Source organism: Clarias gariepinus, chromosome 3, assembly GCF_024256425.1.
Source record: "Clarias gariepinus isolate MV-2021 ecotype Netherlands chromosome 3, CGAR_prim_01v2, whole genome shotgun sequence".
Lineage (NCBI taxonomy): Eukaryota > Metazoa > Chordata > Actinopteri > Siluriformes > Clariidae > Clarias > Clarias gariepinus.
The window spans coordinates 46,833,405-46,851,534 of NC_071102.1; the positions used below are offsets into that span (position 1 = coordinate 46,833,405).

The following is an 18,130-nucleotide window of genomic DNA, read 5'->3' on the forward strand; positions in this document are numbered from 1 at the left end:
TGACGTGGTTTGGACATTGGTTGGTTCAAAGGAGAGATTGTGAATATATCGGTAGAAGGATCCTGAGGTTAGAACTGCCAGGCAGGAGGTCTAGAGGAAGACCAAAGAGGAGATTTATGGATGCAGTGAGAGAGGACATGAAGTTAGTGGGTGTGAGAGAAGAGGATGCAGAGGACAGGGTTGGATGGAGGCAAATGATTCGCTGTGGCGACCCCTGAAAGGGAACAGCCGAAAGACAAAGAAGAAGAAGTTGAATAAGAAGTAGAGACAACACAAAATAGCATGTGCAATTACATAATGACAAACAAGGAGATACATAAAAAATTCTATATAAAGATACAAAGTATAAGGCCCAACATAAAAGTACAAAAAATATAGGGGGTCTGGGTAAGCATCAATAGCAAATTATAATGCATATTATAATTTATAATCGCTTTTTAAATATTTTTTTAACAAGATGGCGCCGGTGAGGTCGGCTGCCGTCACGAGTGCTCTGACCACCTTTTCTTTGTTTTTGTTATTTAAGTTAGTTTACAGCGTTCTAAAACCGGCAAAATTACCACCATGGAGTACATTAGTTATGATAGAGACACTCTTGTTTCTATTGGTGTACAATGTACTCACAATTCAACGTTTTTAACTCTGGATCCGAGCTGGCCGAGTGAGATCCTGAGGGAAAACAAAGGACGCGACGCGAAGCGGCGGCCCAGAGGAAAACGAGCCGGCGTCAGGAACAGGCTGAGAGCCCGTGCACACCGCACACCTCTGCCCAGCATCCTGCTCGCCAACGTCCAGTCATTGGAAAACAAGCTCGATGACCTCAGGGCCAGGATAAAGTTCCAGAGAGACATTCGGGACTGCAATCTCCTCTGCTTTACAGAGACATGGCTGAACCCAGCGGTGCCGGACCACGCCATTCAGCTGGCCGAGTTCTTCTCGGTTCATTGCATGGACAGGACGCGGGACTCGGGGAAGTCAAGGGGAGGCGGTGTGTGTTTAATGTTGAACAGCAGCTGGTGCAACAGCGCGAGCGTTGTTCCTCTCACACGCTCCTGAACACCCAACCTGGAACTACTGTCCATCATGTGTCGTCCTTTTTATCTACATCGGGAGTTTACATCGGTCATAATCAGTGCCGTTTATATTCCACCACAAGCGGACACGGACACTGCCTTATGCGAGCTGCATGAGGCACTCACACAGCAACAATCACAACACCGGGACGCTGCGCTTATTGTAGCAGGGGACTTTAACAATGCCAACCTCAAACGTGCAGCGCCGAACTTTTATCAGCATATCACTTGCCCCACCAGGGGCGAAAGGACACTGGATCATTGTTATACAACTGTCAAGGACGGCTACAAGGCACAATCTCGTCCACCGTTTGGTAAATCCGACCACGCCGCCATCTTCCTCATGCCAAAATACAAACAAAGGCTGAAACAGGAAGTTCCGGTTCAGAGGGAGGCCGTGCGCTGCTAATGGATGCTAATGCTAGCGGCGCTAACGCTGCAGACAGGAAGTCACTGCCAGCACCGGAAGCGCGTTCATCATCACCGAGCATGACGTGAGGAGAGCCTTCAAGAGAGTGAACACCAGGAAAGCAGCAGGACCAGACGGCATCTCAGGCCGTATTCTCAGAGCCTGCGCAGACCAGCTAGCACCTGTGTTCACTGAGATATTCAACATCTCTTTATCTCAGTCGGTTATCCCCACATGCTTCAAAGAGTCCATCATTGTTCCTGTCCCAAAAAAACCTCATCCTGCTTCCCTCAATGATTATCGTCCTGTAGCCCTCACCTCAGTAGTGATGAAGTGCTTTGAGCGGCTGGTCAGAGACTTCATCATTTCTTCACCACCAGACACACTGGACCCACAAAAGTTTGCTTATTGTCCAAACCGTTCCACGGACGATGCAGTCTCTCATCTTCTCCATACATCTCTCACTCACCTGGACACTCGGAGGAGGAATTATGTAAAAATGCTCTTCATCGACTACAGCTCTGCATTTAATACCATAATTCCCTCCACAATTACCACCAAGCTGGAGCACCTGGGACTCAGCTCATCCATGTGTCAGTGGATCTCCAATTTTTTGACTGGCAGACCACAGGCAGTAAGGATGGGCGGACATGTCTCAGCCTCCCTCACTCTCAGCACTGGAGCCCCCCAGGGTTGTGTTCTGAGCCCCCTGCTGTACTCTCTGTACACCCACGACTGCGTGGCCACTACCAACTCTGTTACCAAACTTTGCTGACGACACTGTTGTGGTGGGCCTGATCACGAACAACGATGAGACGGCCTACCTGGAGGAGGTTGGAAATCTGGAGAACTGGTGCCAGAGAAACAATCTCCTCCTGAACGTCAGTAAGACAAAGAAGCTGATAGTGAACTTCAGTACAAAGCAGGTGAGGAACTATCAGTCCACCGTCATCAACAGGAGCCCAGTGGAGAGAGTGGACAGCTTCAGATACCTCTGTGTTCACATCACGCAGGACCAGGCATGGTCCGGTCACATCAACACCGTGGTAAAAAAGGCCCGGCAGCGTCTCTACCACCTCAGACGCTTGAGAGACTTTAGACTGCCCTCCAAGGTGCTCAGGAATTTCTACTCCTGCACCATAGAGAGCATCCTGACGGGAAATATCACGACCTGGTTCGGGAACAGCACCATGCAGGACAGACGAGCTCTACAGAGGGTGGTGCGATCAGCTGAGCGCATCATCCGCATCGAGCTCCCTGACCTGCACTTGATCTACAGCAAGCGGTGCTTGACCAAGGCCAGGAAGATCATGAAGGACCTCAGCCACCCCAACAACGGACTGTTTACTCTGTTGCGGTCTGGGAAGCGATTCCGCTCCCTGAAGGCCAACACAGAGAGACTGAGGAGGAGCTTCTTCCTGCAGGCGATAAGGTCTCTCAACCACACCACTATGCAGAACTAACACAATCTTTTCATAATTGATCAAATCTATCAATCTTTTTACATCCATAAACACTATGGACAATTACACGCACAACTTCCTTCATATCTACACTACATGTTGTACGTTTACATCCTGGACTATTGCACAAAGACACTTTAATAACTTTGCACACCTACCTTTACAATTACACTACATGTTTACGTTTACATCCTAGACCAGTGCACAAAGACACTTTAATAACCTTTGCACAAAGACACTTTGTTCTATGCATATTTGCACACACAGCACAGTATATTTCAATTTGTACAGTATATTTCTCAGTACAGTATATTTCAATTTGTACAGTATATTTCTATTTTTATGTACATCATATTTCTATTTTTATTTTTAGTTCTATTTTTCCTAGCATATTTCTATTTTTATTTTTAGTTCTATTTTTCCTAGTTTAATTTAATTTTTCTATTAAATTTTTCTATCGTATTTCTTTTATTCATATTTATTTCTTATTGTAAACTTTAATTCTCTTTTAGGGTCACTGGCAGTCGTATAAGCATTTCATTACATTTCGTACTGTGTATGACTGTGTATGTGACAAATAAAATTTGAATTTGAATTTGATTTGAATTGAAATCACATATCAAACATCAATCTTCTCTGAGCCAGAACAACACCAACCGGAATATCACTAAGAGGGACAAGGTGCTGGAGGAAAATCCGTTTGGGTACCACCCGCTGCACTTCTGTTAGTTTGTGTACTAACAGACACTTTAAAATCGGTGTGGCAACACTTACATAAAAACAGGCCTTAGAATAGAAGGAGCTGGAGTGCCAGACTCTGGCCGTACAGGCCTAAAGGCATGAGGAGAAAGGCTGTTTACAGTACCTCCAGACAAAGTCTCTTAGAAGAACCAGGATTGAAGTCATTCTTTCTGAAATACGTAAGCCCTCTCTCCTGTAAAAATTGCATCAATGACAAAGACGTCTGACACTCAGCCTGGATGAGGCCCACAGAGGCCCGGTCAATGGCAGGTTGAGTAGGGTTATAATCTGTACTGTCCATGCTGTCCGAGTCATCCAGAAGGATGCAATGAGCACTTGGGCAAGTACAATCTATAAGATTAAAATAAAATATGTAAGTACAACAAATTGGGAAAACAAGACAAGAAATTGAAATGGTGGAATTCCGCCCTTTAATCTCTGCAGTGATTAAAGAAAAGAAAAGAACTGGGTAAGCTTCCGCTACACCTTCACTCCAGCGCAGAGTCCGCCTTTGCAGCCCCGCTGCCGAAGAAGAAAAGGCCGCAAGGAGAACTGCGTAAGGGCCCCCGATCCCAGCCGGGAAGGCCTCCCAGAATTATTATTATTTTTTTTTATTAAGACCTCGTCTCAGGTCCGTGACTCATGGTGCCGCCCTTGCACTTAGGGTGAAACCTGTTACATGCAATAAATCATGCTTACTTCATCCAGATCTGCGCAGAGTCCTGAGTCGTTCTTTGGTTCTTTTTGACTAGAGATACAGCGTTTGTTTAATATTTTTAATTGAGGTAACATTAACAAGATAAAAATGTCCCACATATACATTTGGAAACCTGACTCAAAAGTATTAGATGGTCCCAAGGTGGAGACCGTCTAAACACTGGAGTTGAGACACGGGTACGTTTTAAATATTTTGGGAATTAAAACGCAGAAAAAGGGCAGATACTGTAGTTTTTGATGCCATGCAGGATTTTCATGACAGATGTAACAAGAGCAGCCTTCAGTGTGAGGGAATGAGAGTTATCAGCGGGACGAGAGAGCAGGCTTTATTAAGCACACATCCACATGGAGTCAGTGTTACTGTTACTGACTCACTCACTTACCACTTTTCCAGCAAAGTAAACCAGGTGCTAGTGGTGCTGGTGTACAGGCATTATGTCACTGTATACCTCTGTGTATGTCGCTACTTTACCAGCAATGTTAGCAACAATGCTAGCGGCCAAAACATAAAATTATACCAGCAAGCACAACAATAACAATGGCAAATTTCAACATGGCTTTGTGGGTCTACTTTGAGATCAAACCATCATTAATAGAAAACATTTTATTCGTCTGTTGCATTTTAAAACCATTTTTAAAAGATAATGGTCACAAACCTTTAACTGATGGTGATAACCCCTCCCCCAGCCTCTGATGTAAACGGTTCTCTGAAAATTGGTTTGAAATGGGGCATCGACTCTGAACATCGACTCTGAACATCGACTCTGAACATCGACTCTGAACATTGACTCTGCAGAACTCCAGAACTGCCTCAGTGGAAAACGGGTGAGTGAGTCACTTATGTGCTGACTGAGTGATTCAGTGTTAAATGCTGACTCACTGATTCACACACGGACACAGTGTTTCACTCACTAACTCTCATAATGACTCAGTGATCCATATGGTGACTGATTTACTTTAGCTCAGTGGTTCATATACTGACTTAGTGACTCATGATTCACACATTAGATGATTCTCTTCTAGACTGACTTAGAGATCCATGTGCTGATTCAGTGATTCACCTACTTACTTAATCACTTGCTCACTCCTTTATGGAGTCATTATCTCACCTTTTCCCTCACTTAACCCCTTCCTCACTCATCCTTCCCCTCAGTAGTGCACACTCGTGGTAACAGTCTGCTCATGGACTCGTTCTCTTTGATGTTTTCTTATAAATCAACAACAGCTATGAAATAAAAATGTAATAAACTTACTCGCAACCTCTTTTATTTTGATTTACTTCTAGACACTGATCACACACACACACAAAAACACACACACAGCATGATAATCAGATAAATAAAAGTAGGCAGTACCGCAGAGCTCAGGGTTCTCATCAGCTCCGTCACCGCAGTCGTCCTCTCCGTCACACAGCCACTGACGAGACACACATTTGCTCATGGAGCATGAGAACTGATCAGATGCACAGGAGGAACCTACACACACACACACACACACACACACAGAGAAGCACAGTGTTTACATACACACTACAGTAATCAGATTAAAGACACGGTCTGATAAACTCCTGGAGTACTATTGAGTGCATGAGCACCGTTAACCTGCTCAGGGAGTCTCATCGCTTAGTGTGTGTGTGTGTGTGTGTGTGTGTGTGTGTGTTCGATGTTTGTGTGTGTGTTTGGTGTGTGAGTTGTTTGTGTGTTTGGTGTGTGTGTGTGTGTGTGTGTGTGTGTTTGATGTTTGTGTGTGTGTTTGGTGTGTGTGTTGTTTGTGTGTTTGGTGTGTGTGTGTGTGTGTGTGTGTGTGTGTGTTCGGTGTGTGTGTGTGTGTGTGTGTTTGGTGTGTGTGTGTTTTCGGTGTGTGTGTGTTCGGTGTGTGTGTGTTTGATATGTGTGTTCGGTGTTTGCGTGTGTGTGTCTGTGTGTTCGGTGCGTGTGTGTGTTTGGTGTGTGTGTTCGGTGTGTGTGTGTGTGTCTGTGTGTGTGTCTGTGTGTTTTCGGTGTGTGTGTGTTTGGTGTGTGTGTTCGGTGTGTGTGTGTGTGTGTTTTCAGTGTGTGTGTGTTTTCGGTGTGTGTGTGTGTTCGGTGTGTGTGGTGTGTGTGTGGTGTGTGTGTGTGTGTGTGTGTGTGTGTGTTTTCAGTGTGTGTGTGTGTTCGGTGTGTGTGTGGTGTGTGTGTGTGTGTGTTAGTAGTGCTAACGGTCTTCAGACTCACTGGCTCTTAAACTGACCATGTGATAAAGGTGTGTACTGAGCCACGCCCGGCCCCTCCCCCTCCCCCTCCCCCTCCAGGTACAGATTTAATTTTCATTACATCACACTCCTGTTCAGGTAATTATAGGTCACTGTTTATGTTTTCCAGCAGCTCATTCTGTAGTAAAGAGTGTGTGTGTGTGTGTGTGTGTTCGTTGTGTGTGTGTGTTTGTGTGTGTGATAAACTTCACACACAGACCGAACACACACGCACACCAAAGACACACACACACACACACACACACACACACACACACCAGAAGGTAAATACGCCTCTTTCAGCAGGATGATGTGTGTTTGCTCACTACTCAGTCGAATGATTTGGGGATAAAGAAAGAACAGAAGGTCAGAGAGAGAGAGAGAGAGAGAGAGAGAGGGAGAGAGAGAGAGAGAGAGAGAGAGAGAATGAGAGAGGCAGATAGAGAAAAAGAGGAAATAAAAAGAAACTTTCAATTAAGAGAGTTTTAATAAATCCTTCAGTTTATTAAATAGACATTTCCCCTAATTGTCCCCCTCCTCTTCCTTTTATGGCCCTTGCTCTTTCCCACTCAGATCAGGGTCAGGGTCAGAGTCAGGGTCAGGGTCAGAGTCAGAGTCAGGGTCGGGGTCGGGGTCAGGGTCAGGGTCAGAGTCAGGGTCAGGGTCGGGGTCGGGGTCAGGGTCAGGGTCAGAGTTAGAGTCAGGGTCAGGGTCAGGGTCGGGGTCAGTGTCAGAGTTAGAGTCAGGGTCAGGGTCAGGGCGCGGCGTCTCCTCTTTTCTCTCAGGCTTTATCTCTATCTGGTCATTAACAGAGACTCTAACTCTTCATTCCCGCTCACTGATTAGTGTTCTGTAAGCGCACAGCCCCGCGCGCTTCACCGCTCATTACCCGGTGTGTGTACAGCGGAGTAGAGCCGGACAGGCCTGACTAATCCATGATAGATAGAGATCTCACCACAGTGCAGCTCGTCCTCTCCGTCCTTACAGTCTCTCTGTCCATCACACAGCCACGCGGGCGAGACGCAGCCGCCGCTCGGGCACGAGAACAGCCCCTCTGCACACACACGCCCTCCGCTGGCTGAGAGGAGGAACAGCACGTGAGGAATCTATAGCAGGCATTGTGGTAGGGCAGGGGGGAGTGTGTGTGTGGGGGAGTGTGTGTGTGTGTGGGGGGGAGTGTGTGTGTGGGGGAGTGTGTGTGTGTGGGGGTGTGTGTGTGTGGGGGAGTGTGTGTGTGTGTGGGGGGGAGTGTGTGTGTGGGGGAGTGTGTGTGTGTGGGGGGGGGAGTGTGTGTGTGTGTGGGGGAGTGTTAGGGGGAGTGTGTGTGTGTGTGTGTGTGTGTGTGTGTGTGTGTGTGTGTGTGAGGTAGAGTGTGTGTGAGTGTGTGTGTGTGTGTGTGTGTGTGTGTGAGGTAGAGTGTGTGTGTGTGTGTGTGTGGGGGTGTCAGTGTGTGTAAGTGTATGAGTGTGAGAGAGTGTGTGTGAGTGTGTGTGCGTGTGTGTGTGAGTGAGGTAGAGTGTGTGTGAGTGTGTGTCGGAGAGAGTGTGTTTGAGGGAGAGTGTGAAAACTTTACACTCTTTCATTATATAAATACTACATCAGAAATGTACACTGCAACTCTAACAAACAAACAGGTTTCACACACACACACACACACACACACACACACACGATTAGTAAATAAATAAACCAGTGTACCACGGCAGTGTGTTTCATCCGAGTAATCTCCGCAGTCATCCGCTCCGTCACACACCCAGTGCGGGAGAACACACAGAGACGTGGAGTTACACCTGAGGAACACGCCGTCATACACTCGCACACCCAGCCGGTGGTAATCTACACAGTCTGCACTGCCTGCACACACACACACACACACACACCAGAGCAAGGATTAACACACACACTTACACACACAGAGGTGAGTGTGAGGACGCAGACTGAGCTTACTGCAGTTTTTCTCATCTGAAGCGTCTGCACAGTCGATGATCTGATCACACCAGGACGTCTGCGACACACACGAGCCGTCTGCACAGAGCCGCTCCGACGATGGGCACACGCCTGAGAATACAACACACACACACACACACACACACACACACACACACACACACACACACACACACACGTTAAAACTAACACGTACACTCAACACCTCACACACACACACTGTAAACACACACACAAACACACTGTACACACACACACACACACACACACACACGCATGTTAAAACTAACACGTACGCTCAACACCACACACACACACACACACACACACACACACACGTTAAAACTAACACGTACGCTCAACACCTCACACACACACACACACACACACACACACACGTTAAAACTAACACGTACGCTCAACACCTCACACACACACACACACACACACACACACACACACACACGTTAAAACTAACACGTACACTCAACACCTCACACACACACACTGTAAACACACACACAAACACACTGTACACACACACACACACACACACATACACACACACACAGCACCATGCAGATCTCCAGAATATTCAGAAATACCGCGATCTAAAACACTGAACTAAACTCTGGATTTAAGTGCACTGAGAGACTCACTGTTATTAATAAGATCAATTAAAATACTAAAATTAAATGACATAACTGTGTAAAGACGATACAAAATACACATTTTCTCAATTCGTCTCGGAGGAAAACACTGATTTCAATAAAGTTAGAGAAAAACATGACGCAAAAGTATTCAAGTGGGAAGAAAAAGAGAGCAAAAAAACAGATAGAGAGAAAGAAAAATGAAGTGATGCAAGGAAAGAATGACAGACAGATGGACGTGTGGATGGAATAGTGAAGGAATAAGTGGTTGGATGCACAGACAGACAGTGGGGCATGAATGGACTAGTACAGACAGACATATAGACAGACAGATAGACAGGAAGACAGACAGACAGGCTGACACATGAACAGACAAATCATACAGATGGAAAGACAATTATGTAGTCAGATGGACAGACATATGCACCGACAGATAGACAGATGTTCTTACTGTTGCAGTAGGCTTCGTCTGAATGGTCACCACAGTCGTTCACTCCATCACAGAAACGAGTGTGCACTACACACCGCTGATTATTACAGCGTTTATAACCGCCTCGACAATCACGCTTATCTACAGAGGGAGAGAGAAAGAGACAGAGCGAGTGTTAATATAAAGGAGGTTATGTATAAACCCTTCAAGTTAAATAACAGACGACTAATCAGATTCAGAAGGCAAAATATAAATAAATAAATAATCTGACATATTCAATATCTTTGCTGTAGGTTTTGTTGTATTGGTGTTGTGTTCTTTTGTTGTTGTTTTTCGGTGATGTAATACTTGAATATTAATAAAGACTCAATGTTGTATACCTGAGATGTGAAACCTTGTAATCAGTAATCTATTACACAAACAACTTAAAACCAGCTCCGTGTAAACCCACAGCATTTGTGTTTAGTTAACAAGTGACGGACGGTGCGTATGTTTATGATTTACACAGTGTGGTCCAAAAGTCTGGATCAACAGGAGAACATTCATTTTAAATAGGACCTACTGTATAAAAATAGTGTGACACACAACGAGCTAAATCTCCTCCAGGTTCATCTGTTTCTTAGGAGAAAAAAAGTGCCAGGGGTAGCTCAGTGGTTAAGGCATTGGACTACGGTTCGGAAGATCCCAGGTTCAAACCCCACAACCACCAAGTTACCCCTGTTGGGCCCTTGATCGCGGCCCTTAACCCTCAACTGCTCAGATGTGTAATGAGATAAAAATGTAAGTCTCTCTGGATAAGAGCGTCTGCCAAATGACTAAATGTAAATGTAAGAAGAATAGGTTAGTTGCTAGCGCTAATGGCTAATGTAGTCTTCTTTAGCACTTAGCGTTGGTTTAACTTTTATATCTATAAACAGGTTAACACTAAGGACGCCACTGTGAACACGCACTCATATTCACACACACTAAAACTGTTTCTAATGAAGACTTTTACAGTAATTTGTTCCCTTTAGAAATGCCTGAACATGCAGGGGGTTAAAACCACAGTATGGGGTGTTCTTTCTGTTTTACTTTCTGCTTTCTGATTGGCTAGACAAGTGCACTTAAGAAAAGAGGCGTGCATGAGTTACAGACACTGAGACAGAGTTACAGACACTAAGACGGAGTTACAGACACTGAGACGGAGTTGCAGACACTGAGACGGAGTTGCAGACACTAAGACGGAGTTACAGACACTGAGACGGAGTTGCAGACAGTGAGTCGGAGTTACAGACACTGAGACGGAGTTACAGACACTGAGACGGAGTTGCAGACACTGAGACGGAGTTACAGACACTGAGACGGAGTTGCAGACAGTGAGTCGGACTTGCAGACAGTGAGTCGGAGTTACAGACACTGAGATGGAGTGTAAGATTGCCATAAGGAGTAGAATGTGTGCCTTTTATAAGCCTGATGTCGAGAGAAAGCTTGAGCTGAGCTCGCATTTACGCTGTACGTTTCTTATTGATAAGAGCTGATGAGGTTTCACGCAAAGATGAGGTTCTCCTTTAGCAAGTTAGTTCTGGTTCTGTTCCACTTCCTATTGTTAGTTCCAAACCCAGTGTCTGCAGTAAATAAGGGAATTATCTAATCCCATTAAAAGTGAAACGGCTGCGGATCCAGACGCCCTGGCCGCTCTGTGTATTGCTCAGTGCCGGGAAATGTGCTGCCTTTTATTATTATCAAGCAAACCCGAGTGTGTTTAATCCTGCAGACGTCACATTTCTTTACTTCAGGTGTCTGCTCTAATCCTCGTGAAAGCCTCGAGTTTCAGCTCAATTCTGCTTCGACAGGAACAAAAACTTCTTAGACAAAACAGCGTCTGGTTTTCAAACCCTCTGAGCCGCTGTGTACCGCGTGTGTTTCAGAAATGTCAAAGCACAATGAGTAAATGCAGCGGCTGCAGACTGCCGAGATGAATCCGTAACGACAGAGTGCTCTAAAAGCAGCGGAGTGTCCGTGCGGCTGCGGCTGCTGCGTCCACATGCTTTACACGTCAACTCAGAGTGCAGGAGGGACAGGCGCGGCTGCACATCACGTCTGTGCGACTCTTAGCCCTTTCAACTGTTTTAGGAAATACAGCATAAAGAAATACAACACAGTCTTAAGGAACAGTGCTATATTTAAGCAACATCACATGGGAGGTTGTGCTTTTGTACTGAATATCAGCAGAGCTGTGATGCAGTCGTGTAAACAAAGGCACAGCCTGAGCACTGAAGATACCACAGCCGTGCTGATATTTAGTATAACGGCACAACCCAGAGTGTGATTTTGCAAACACCATTTACTATTAAAAGATTATGATTTGTTTGTTTATGTAACCAGTTATTTTGCTCCACCCATATTTTTCTGTGCCTGGTGGAACTAACTAGTTGCGACTAGCGGAGCTGGAGACCGATAGTTAACGACCGACAGTTAGTGTAATTAACGCCCAACAGAACCAGAGGCATCATACATTATTTTTGAGGTGACACAATTCCATGACGTTGTCATCTAAAACTTAGACAAATATCCCAAATAAAATAACTTAACGATAGCAAAGGACACCAAGCTAATGCTAACCGCTCAGACTTCTAATAAGAACATACAGTACAGAAACACTCCCTCGCCTTCAACATTGTATTATTAAGGCTAATTAAATCACCTCCTGAACAATTTGAGGGGCAGGGCGGCTCTGATTAGAACACCTCAAACACAAAGTAATACATACGGTTACAAGCAATTTCCCTCTGGGATTAATAAAATTATTTGAATCTTGAATACGGTTCTAGTGCTGTTATACTCTATAACAGCACATTGTTTAATTGGCGTACTCAATCAGAACTGACTGCTGTATAATCACATCCCTGTAAGGTGAGTATTTAATGTGTCCACTGACCACTGATGCTGGAGACTCCATTCATACATATTACAGTAACATTGCTTTACTTAAATAAATCTTTACCATACGCCAGGTTTTATAACCTCTCCATGATCAGTGGGACGTGCGCTTTACACGTCCCTGTGAGTGAGCTGTTACTAAAGAAATGATGTATTACAGCCAGTGTATTATTACAACCCTGTGATCAGATTCTGACCAATCAGAATGCAGGACTGGACCATGCTGTGGGAGTAGAATAAGTGTAGAGAGTCTCTCTGTGTCTCTCACCGCAGTACTGTCCCTCCTCGTCAGATCTATCCTGGCAGTGAGCGACGCCGTCACACGCCAGCTCGTAGTCGATACACTCTCCGTTACTGCACTGGAACTCAGACTGTGCGTTACAGGAGGAGTTCGGCGCTGAGGGGAAAGAAGAGAGCGTTAACGATGCGGGAACATGGAGGTGTGGAGTGTGTAATACACACGTTTCCTCACACACCATTTCAACACCACGGACAAGAGAGAGAAAGGGAATATGCAAAAGAGAAAGATAGACAGAGAGATGCAAAGTGGAAGAAAAAAGAAAGAGAGGAAGAGAGAGAAAAAGGGGGAAGAGAGAGAGGCAGTGAGAACTAAAGAGAGGGAGACAGAGGGAGAGAGGGAGAGAGAGAGAGAGAGAGAGAGGGAAAGAGAGAGAGGGAAAGAGAGACAGAGAGTAAGAGAGAGGAGGAATCAGGAGAGAGAGCGCCTCCTGGGTAAGAATGAGATCGGCTTTCTACCAAACCATCACACCACTGATCATATTTACACCCTACACACCCTAATCAACCAACATGTTCACCAAAACAGCAATACGAAATTTTTTGCATGTCTTGAATACTTTAAAAAAGCATTTGATTCAATTTGGAACACTTTATTTTATCAGGTTTAAAAAAGTGGTGTAAAAAAACAAAATTATTATCTTCCAAAAAAAGGCCAGATCTCAGGAAAACAGACACATGTTCACTCTAGGAAACTCCGCCCTAGAGCACGCGGTACACTATGACTACCTGATACTGAAAATCAGCACCTCCGAAGGCTTTGATCTGGGAGTGAATGCGCTAAAAGAAAAAGCATGAAGAGCTCTATATGCAATTAAGAAAAGATTCTACAGAATACACATCCTAATTAGAATCCGGTGTAAAAAATTTTGACAGCGTCATTGTGCCTATTGCGCTGTACGGATGTGAGGTTTGGGGTCCACTCAGTAAACACGACTACATTCGCTTGGACAAACATCCCACAGAGTCCCGGCATGCAGAAATCTGTAGAAATCCTCAAGGTTTAAAGAAAAGCACCAATCAACGTATTTAGGGCAGAATTAGGGCAGATTTCCGCTGATTATAGCCGTCCAGAAAAGAGCAGTAAAATTCTATAAACGTCTCAAATTTAATAATGAAAACACCCTGTAGTTCGAAGCACTGAAAACCCAAGAGCTCAGCCCTAAACCCAGTCCCCTCTGTCAGCTGGACCTGAGACTCACTAACACACTAACCCCTAACACACTGCAGTCTCAGAGCAGCACTGCTCACCACAGTCTCATCAGAATCACACACACACACATCACTAATCAGATGAGGAGAGTGTATCTGGAGCACTGGGATACTCAGACCCAAACCCAGTCCAGACTACACTGCTATCGGGCCCTAAAGAGAGAGAGGAGGAACCGGCAGAGTGTCTCTCCACCATCAGAGATATAAAGCAGAGACAGATCCTAACCAGGTACAGGCTGAGTGAGGGTTAGGTTTAGGGTTCGGGTTAGACGGGCCGACACAGGAGAACCTGGCTGCCCAGAGAGCAGAGACTGTGTGTGTGTGTGTGTGTGCTTAGTGTACAAGTGATGAGGTCGAGACGGAGATGCACTTCCTTCCTTACTGACAAAAATATCAACATATAAGGAACACCTTAACTGAGCTCATCACTCACAAAATCCCAAATTTTTCCAAATTAACAGAAGGTGAAAAAATAAGAATAATTTTAGGAGAAGGCCGCACTGCTACCCTCGCTGGAGTGTGTGTGTCCGAGTGTGAGAGCCTGAGAGACAGTGAGACACAGCGTAACCTGAATGTTTCTAACTGAACATAACGTCTCGGGTTACTTTGCTGTAACCCTGTTCCCTGAAAAGGCGGGAACGAGATGCTGCGTGAAAACGCTATGGGAACATCTTTTTGTGTTGCCGGTTGTATAGCATGTGTGCCCTAAACACGCCAAATTTTTGGCATATATAACCTCGGTCAGGTGACGTCATCTGATGAAGCGCACCTGCAGGTTATAAATAGCAGTGAACCAGAAACATTCCTCAGATCAATTTTGTCTGAAAAGAACGTCCAGTCACGCAGGCAGTGCGGCATTGGAGCGCAGCATCTCGTTCCCGCCTTTTCAGGGAACAGGGTTACAGCAAAGTAACCCGAGACGTTCGCTTTCAAAGGCTACACTCGATGCAGCGTGAAAACGCTATGGGAACGAGAATACCAACGCCGCCACACTGCAAGTGTCTGGACCCCCAAGGTTGTGAAGCGTGTGCGCACAAAGGCCGAGGAGGTCTCAGAACGATCTCTGGGAGGCTGACTCAAGGACCTGTGAGCCCGGAGTAGCATGAACATCCAGACTATAGAATCTCACAAATGTGTGCGGAAAGAACCAACCTGCCGCATGACACACTTGCTGCAGGGGAAACCCTCTTGCCAGCACAATAGATAAGGCAATCCCCCTGATTGGATGAGCCCTGATTTCTTGAGGCAAAGTGAGACCACGCGCCTCGTAGGCTAGGGCAATAGCATCTTTCCCTGATGTGATGAAAAAAGGCTGCTCTGACTTACGCCACTAGCTAGTGCGGTGGACATAAATCTGAAGAATGCATACTGAGGATAGTAGGTGAAACCTATCCTGCTCCGGAGCTGTAAAAGGCGGAGGACAGAAGGCTTCAAGGAAAGTGGATGCATTGTCAAGAATGAAAATAGTTCGGGTGAGGATGCTGAATAGCTCTGACTAGCCCAGGGGCAAAGTCTAGGCAGGAAGGAAAGCCTGCAGATCTCCCAAAGTGATTATAAGAAAAACCATCTTGAGGGTCAGAAGCCAGACAGGTGCTGACTCTAGTGGTTTGAGAGGGGTGTCAGCCAGTCCCCATCCGTCAGAACATGACAAGCCGAAATAGCGGCTACATACATTACGAGGGTACTAGGGCATAAGCCTAAAAACTTTTTGCAGAACTCCAGCACTGAAACAATTCGGCAGTGGACTGGGTCTACATGTTACGCCATGCACCACTTTCCAATACCCTCTCCTTGAGGGCATACGTTCCTTTTAGTGCGTTGAAGGTACCAGGGCTCCCAATTCCATATGCCCTGAAGCGTAAACCGCCTTGAGGGCCAGAAACTCATCCTGTGCCCAAAGCAGAAACTGGTGCGCTAACTTATTGAAGCGGCACAGCACAGTGCGCTTTGGCGATCATGGGCCAAAATGTACATCACCTTGAGGGACAGGGACTCACCCTGTGCCCAAAGCAGAACTGGTGCGCTAGCTCATTCAAGCAGTGCGAGCACAGTTTCCCCCGGCGATTATGTACAAGACTACCCTAGTGTCGTCCACTCGCACTAGGTCATGGTAGCCTCTTAACTGCTGGAGGAGGTGTTTCAGGGCCAAATTAAACCCATCATTTTGGGGCAATTGAGGTGCCACGCGAGAAGATGGCCTTTCCAGCTCCCTTGGGCTGGACGGCCATCTAAGACCGAACCCCAGCCTGTGAGGGAAGCGTCTGTCGTTAGCATCTGCGACGACAAAAGGACGCACGTAGAGTGGGACCCAAAGTCAGAAACCGGGGTCTGAACCACATAGAAAGGGTATGAAGCCACCTGGCGCTTAACCCATATTTGCCTCCGGAGATTGGTCCTTGAGTAATCCCCTGGCTCTTAGCTATAATGTTCATCGCCCTGCGGGACAGGAACTTGTCCTGTGCCCCCAAGGGGAACCTGGTGCGCTAGCTATTCAAGCGGCGCGAGCACAGTCCGCCCTGGCGATTATGTACGAGACTACCGTAGTGTTGTCCACCCGCACTAGGACATGGTAGCCTCAACTGCTGGAGGAGGTGTTTCAGGGCAAAATAAAGCCATCAGTCAGGGCAATTGATGTGCCCTGCGAGAAGATGGCCTCTCCAGCTCCCTTCGGGCTGGACGGTCATTCAAGACTGCAACCCAGCTAGTGAGGGAAACGTCTGTCGTTAGCATCTGCGACGACAAAAAGACGCACGTAGAGTGGGACCCAAAGTCAAAAACTGGGGTCTGAACCACATAGAAAGGGTACGAAGCTCTTGGCGCATAACCCTTATTTGCCTCGGGGGTATGGCCCTGAGTATAATCCCCTTGCTTTTAGCCACAACTGAAACAATCTCATGTGCAGAGGCCCAAAGCTTTTACCGTGGACACAGCTGCCATGAGACCTACAAATATCTGAAAGTGATGAACAGTCACTTTCTGGCCTAGCTTGGTTTCCTTCAGGGTGTTGGAATGGATTTGACACGTGCAGGAGACCCCTGTGCCCGCATTGTGATCGCATCCTAGGTAACACCAAAAATGTTGTGTTCTGAGCAGGAAAGAAAACGCTTTTATGGCGTTGAGTCTCAATCAAGGAATAGAGATGAGCTGGGATGACATCCCGATGTCGAAGCGCTAGCTCCTGAGACTGAGCCAGCATAACTAGTTGTCTAATGTGCGGCTTAGCTAGACCAAATGGAAGGACCCGATACTGGTAAGCTTCGTCCCCGAAAGCGAACCTTAGGAACTTCCTGTGTTGTGACAATATTTCCGTGTTAAATATATGCGTTTTTCAGATCGATTGTCACAACCAATCCCTTGGTTGGATTGAACTGTCACTTTGACAGGTAACATTTTGAACCTGTCTTATTTTGGATAGCGGTTCAGCCCGCGAAGATTAAAAATCGGACGCATCAGTATCAGCACATTACCTGCCCCACCAGGGGCGAAAGGACACTAGATCATTGTTATACAACAATCAAGGATGGCTACAAGGCACAATCTCACCCTCCGTTTGGTAAATCTGACTACGCCGCTATCTTCCTTATGCCAAAATACAAACAAAGGCTGAATCAGGAAGTTCCGGTTCAGAGGGAGGTCGCGCGCTGGACGGACCAATCGGTGGCCACGTTACAGGACACACTTGATGACGCAGACTGGGACATGTTTCGAAACAGCTCCAATGACGTCAGCGTGTTTACGGAACTGGACATTAGCTAAATTACCCAGTTACCCTATCACAAGTCACTTTAAATATGTCAATTTCAAGCATATTTGCACACCCCCTGGACGTTCTGTTCCCTGGATGCACAAGGCACTTTAAGCACTTTAAATGTTTTTTTTCATATATTTTTCTTATATTGTATATTTTGTACTGTACAGTTATGTTATTTTATTTAAATTTTATATTTTATTTTATTTTTTCTTAGTTAAATTTACCTTCTGTTTTCTTTTTTTCATATTTATTTCCTATTCATAGTCTTTTATTAAAGTTTATTGAAGGTCA

The 18,130-nt window shown here is 45.9% G+C and overlaps 1 protein-coding gene across 1 annotated transcript in view; it reads right to left on the reverse strand.

Moving 5' to 3' along the window:
- Positions 1 to 18,130, reverse strand: part of LOC128519304 (low-density lipoprotein receptor-related protein 1B-like) — a gene marked incomplete at its 5' end in the record, with an annotated part of 288,531 nt that overhangs the window by 101,749 nt on the left and 168,652 nt on the right. The window contains 6 exons of the mRNA XM_053492987.1: positions 5,759 to 5,878; positions 7,589 to 7,711; positions 8,332 to 8,487; positions 8,581 to 8,691; positions 9,682 to 9,801; positions 12,848 to 12,976. Coding sequence (XP_053348962.1) covers positions 5,759 to 5,878; positions 7,589 to 7,711; positions 8,332 to 8,487; positions 8,581 to 8,691; positions 9,682 to 9,801; positions 12,848 to 12,976 — 759 coding nt within the window. The remainder of the gene's footprint in view (positions 1 to 5,758; positions 5,879 to 7,588; positions 7,712 to 8,331; positions 8,488 to 8,580; positions 8,692 to 9,681; positions 9,802 to 12,847; positions 12,977 to 18,130) is intronic.